General features: G+C 47.0%; 1 protein-coding gene across 2 annotated transcripts; it reads left to right on the forward strand.

Moving 5' to 3' along the window:
- The first annotated feature begins 430 nt into the window (after positions 1 to 430).
- LOC120975442 (serine/threonine-protein phosphatase 7 long form homolog) lies at positions 431 to 3,259 on the forward strand. Of its 2 annotated transcripts, XR_012200251.1 has the most exons (5): positions 431 to 1,223; positions 1,319 to 1,732; positions 1,819 to 2,114; positions 2,554 to 2,995; positions 3,075 to 3,259. XR_012200251.1 is itself a non-coding variant. In XM_073506680.1 (4 exons), the coding sequence occupies exons 1-4, from the start codon at positions 1,032 to 1,034 to the stop codon at positions 2,561 to 2,563; spliced, it is 912 nt and encodes a 303-aa protein (XP_073362781.1). In that variant the 5' UTR covers positions 431 to 1,031; the 3' UTR covers positions 2,564 to 3,259. The 2 variants fall into 2 exon arrangements, 1 of the variants encoding a protein (XP_073362781.1); XM_073506680.1 differs by having other exon boundaries at positions 2,554 to 3,259.
- Positions 3,260 to 4,693: the final 1,434 nt, after the last annotated feature.

Raw genomic sequence — 4,693 nt, forward strand, 5'->3', positions numbered from 1 at the left:
GTCCTCAATACCTGGACAGGTGAGCTGATGGGTTTTCGAGCAATGGGTAATTTCAACAGCGTCAACCCCGCCGATAGGCGTTACATTCCAAACCCAGAGCATATGCGTACAAGTAGAGGCAGACGGCAGTGTCAGCGCATCCGAAATGATATGGATGAATCTGAAGCAGGAGGTCCGACTAGGCAATGCATTCTATGCAATGAATTTGGCCATAGGGACACTAATTGTCCCACTTTTGTCACTGGGCGTGGACGAGGCAACCGGGGAAGAAGAGGAGGTAGAGGTAGTAGAGGAGTAAGGGCGAGAGGAAGAAGCTAAGCTAGCACTAGTTTGTTCTGAATTTATAATAAGTGTGCTGTGGCACTATGTTCTGAAATTTCTATTAAGTGTGGCACTATGTTCTGAATTTTTATTAAGTGTGACACTATGTTCTGAATTTTTATTAAGTGTGGGACTATGTTCTGAAATTTTTATTAAGTGTGCCACTATGTTCTGAATTTTTATTAAGTGTGACACTATGTTCTGAATTTTTATTAAGAGTGGCACTATGTTATGAATTTTAATTAAGTGTGCCACTACGTTATGAATTTTTATTAAGTGTGGCAGTATGTTCTGAATTTTTATTAAGTGTGGCACTTTGTTCTGAATTTTGTAAGTGCAGGAATGTCGGGATTGTGGTTGCTGAATGGGGACATTGATAAGGGTCATCGTGGTGCGATATGGTATGAGCGCAAGCTTGAGCCTCTCGTCACTCGCACTCCTAAGGAAAACTGGAAGATACACTCAGGATGGCTTCAGCGGTACGTGCTTTATTAATTTGCACACTGACATGCATATTAATGGTTGAAATGGGAGACAGTAACTGAAAAGTTCTCTGATGAAGGTTGAAATGGGCCGGCCTTTTACCTTTCGCGCGTCTCGTTGAGTCTATCCCGGGTGAGAAACGCGTCGCCATCGATGGGTCTTTGCTGAGCTGCTTAGTGGACCGTTGGAGGCCAGAGACCCACACGTTTCACTTCAGATGGGGAGAGATGGCTCCTACTCTGGAGGATGTGTCACTTTTGCTGGGACTACCGTTGGCAGGTCATGCCGTAGGACCGTTGGACGCACCGGCTGGTTGGGAGCGAGCTCTCACAGAACGTTTTCACGGTGTTTTTCCGGATGCTCCCGATCCGGTATGGGAGCATCACGGACCTAAGTATGAGTGGTTGCTAAATTTCCGGGTAATTTCCCCTACCTATTCTCTTCAAGTTATCGCGCATAAAGTTGTAGAGAAAATAATTGCGGCTTACTAAAACTTTCTCTTCGCTTAATGCAGATCCAGAACTTCCGGGCGCCCTTGACTGCGGAACAGATCACTCGGAGCCTCGAGGCCTACTTACTGTGGCTTTTCGGCAAGGTGATGTTCACGGAGAACCATGTCACCACTATCAGCGCCCTCTACATCCCTATGGCACTCGAGATAGCGAGCGCTCAGACGGCGGATCAGATCAGACAGAGGAGTTGGGGTTCGGCGGTGTTAGCGGCTACATACCGAGGTATGTGCAACGGTTGCCAGCTTACATCGAGAAAGCCAGCCCTTCTTGGATGCCCTCTATTCCTACAGCTGTGGTCGTGGGAGAGGTTCTCTATAGGGCGACCAGATGTATGGGTTCATGAGCCTATAGACGCCATGTTTGATGTTGAGGGCATCGACATGCCTACTTTCGGTCTGTGTTGGACTCGTCGCAAGGTATGCACCGTGTTGTAGTTTAATGCAACTTTTTCTGCACAAGAGATCGATCGATGCGAGCGGCTACTAACTTTTATTCTCTGCAGAGACGCTTTGCTAGTGATCAGACCAGGAAGGCGTACACAGCATTGAACGAGCAGTTCGATGCGTACACCGGGGTAATCTGGCAGCCCTACACGGCAGCAGCCATACAAGCGAGATACTCTGCTGGTATGTCTGTGCTATGCACAAGGGACCGAGATTACTGGATGACAAAATCGAAGATCATCTTCGATGTCTTCGTCGAGGAGATGGCACAACAGAGGGTTATGAGGCAATTTGGTCTTCTGCAGTTGGAGCTACCTCCCCCTATAGAGAACCCGGTGCCAGCACACATCCACAGGTATTAACCAGTTTTTCAATGTTGCATTTTCTTTCATAGTACTCCATTCGAAGCTTTAGGTAATTGTTGAACACACACCACAATTTTAGGACGACAAGGAAGGGCATGAACAGGACAACTGCTGAATGGCTAGTTAGACTAGAACCGTATGTTATAGAATGGGAGACAGCAAACACAAATCTATGGCACGAGAATCACAATTTCGATCTCGATGAATTCAATCTCTATTTGCGGCGCTACATGACCGGAACACGGTTACGCATTGTTGAGTACTCCCACCTAGAGGAGTTACCGGATCCTACTCCGTCGGATATGTACCCGAGCTATGATACATCGGGCTCTAGGCAGTACGCGGTAAGATATTTTTTCTTTACGTAATGTTGCCACATACTTTGACGTGCAAGAGACAGACATTATTAATCGTCATGGAAATTTGCAGGCTACCTTGACACGCGAACTGTACGACGACGTGACCACCTTTGGACGATCACTATCGTCTGGACCTCTTCTTCAACATCGTCCAGTGGTACAGCCCTTCTTGGAAAGAATTCAGAATAAGATACGGACTGTGTACGAGGCTATCACGTGCACCCGGAGAACCGATGTTGTTCAGCACGAGCAGGAGCAGCCGCGTCACTCCATGCAACGACATCAACCACGTCCACGCCTAGCACAGCAGCCGACAACCAGGCCACCCCGTCCTGACCAACCTGGCAGTTCTACGTGGCACCCGCAGCACTATGGTCCCACGTCGAGCTTCGTGTTTTCTCCATAGCCACAGCAACACGGTCCCTCGTCGAGCTTCGTGTTTTCTCCACAGCCACAGCAGCACGGTCCCTCCAGTTTCGTGTTTCAGCCAGAGCAGACGTCACACCCAGCAGGTATGTGTCTTCATATTTATTGTTTTCAATATTAATTGACGCGACCTCATTCTTCATGATGAACCGTTCCATCGCGTAGGGGCCTATGGATATCAGGCGTCTATGTCGGCATCACATGATACGTGGGGGAGTGATCAACATCCCGAGGACAACATACAGGCTCAGATGTCGCAGCACACCCAGTGGATGAACATGTTTTCGACTCCTCCACCAGGCCCCACACAGGATACACAGCATGACCAGGGAGAGTCTGAGATTCCTCGTCACGTTAGGGCACCCGACAGGTTGGGATGGTCCCCGATTCCAGATCCGCCTCCCCGCCAGGCCAGACGTCGTCACTGACGCTTCTATGTATCTGTATCAGTAGAGACATTACCATCTATTTCTGTGTAAGACTTATGTCTATTCTATGTATGAGACAAATGACTATGTACTTATGTACGAGACATATGCCTACTCTATTTTAGTACTCTGTTATCGGAACTACAAGATCATATGTAGATAGAACATAATATTCATACAACGAGACATTGCAAGCAAATAGATAGAACTATATCTAAATTAAATGGTACGTAACTGAACTCACAACATACAGCATAAAAACTACATGAAGTCATCATCGTCATATGTTCGCACCAACTTTTTCCCGCCATATGTTCGCGCCAACTATTTCCCGCCACCCGTTTCCCGCCACCCGTTTCCCGCCACCCTTTTCCCGCCACCCGTTTCCCGCCACCCGTTTCCCGCCACCCATTTCCCGCCAACCCTTTCCCTCCATATCGCATCCGTTCTTTCCCGCCATTTTCTCCTCTCTACCTATAAAACCCCCTTCAGACGGAGCTGCATAAGCATTGCAGTGTGCTGGTGGTAAATTGGAGCACTGTGGTGGAGGTGAAGCTGTTGTTCGTCATTCTTCGTTCGAGCCGGAGCACCGGCAGTTTGGTGGCCGCCGTTCGTCCTTCATCCTTCGCACGCACGCTTCAAGGGTATATTTAAGCCCACATTTTATTTTTTGTAAGTGCTCCGGTAGTTTTTGTTAATATTTTTAGATGTCAACTAATTAATCTGTCAATATTTGTAGTTGCTACGGCAAATATTCGTAATATAATTGTAGGAGGGTGAATTGTATTAGTTGCTCCGTTAATATTCTGTAATATATAGCTTCGTAATATATAGACATGTCTAATATTTGTTAGTGGGGATATTAAGGGGTAGGGTAGGTACTCAATGCGATTTGTGTGTTGCAGATGGCTGAGAGTACTCAGTGGGTGCTTAGCCCTATTGTTCATGTCCAAGGCTTGTCTCCAAGTGTTGTGCAAGTTAGTGAAGTGGACCTCACTTTTGATTGGTTGAAGACTAAATTCATGTTGAAGCAAGGGTTGAAGGAAGACGATTTTGTGTACTACGTCAGCAGCAAGCATTCGGATGGCCCTGGGGAAAGAAAATTGATTGACATAACTGATGATGGCAAGATTCAAGAAATGCTGAGCGAATGGGAATGGAAAAGGGTTGTTCAGTTGCATTGCTACAGGAAACCGAGTTATATGTGATGCATTTGTCATTCGAGATCCGCCTCCCCGGCAGGCCAGACGTCGTCATTGCCGCTCCTATGTATCAGTAGAGACATTACCATCTATTTCTGTGTGAGAACTTATGTCTATTCTATGTATGAGACAAATGACTATGTACTTCTCTACG

This window comes from Aegilops tauschii, chromosome 1 (genome assembly GCF_002575655.3).
Source record: "Aegilops tauschii subsp. strangulata cultivar AL8/78 chromosome 1, Aet v6.0, whole genome shotgun sequence".
Taxonomy (NCBI): domain Eukaryota; kingdom Viridiplantae; phylum Streptophyta; class Magnoliopsida; order Poales; family Poaceae; genus Aegilops; species Aegilops tauschii.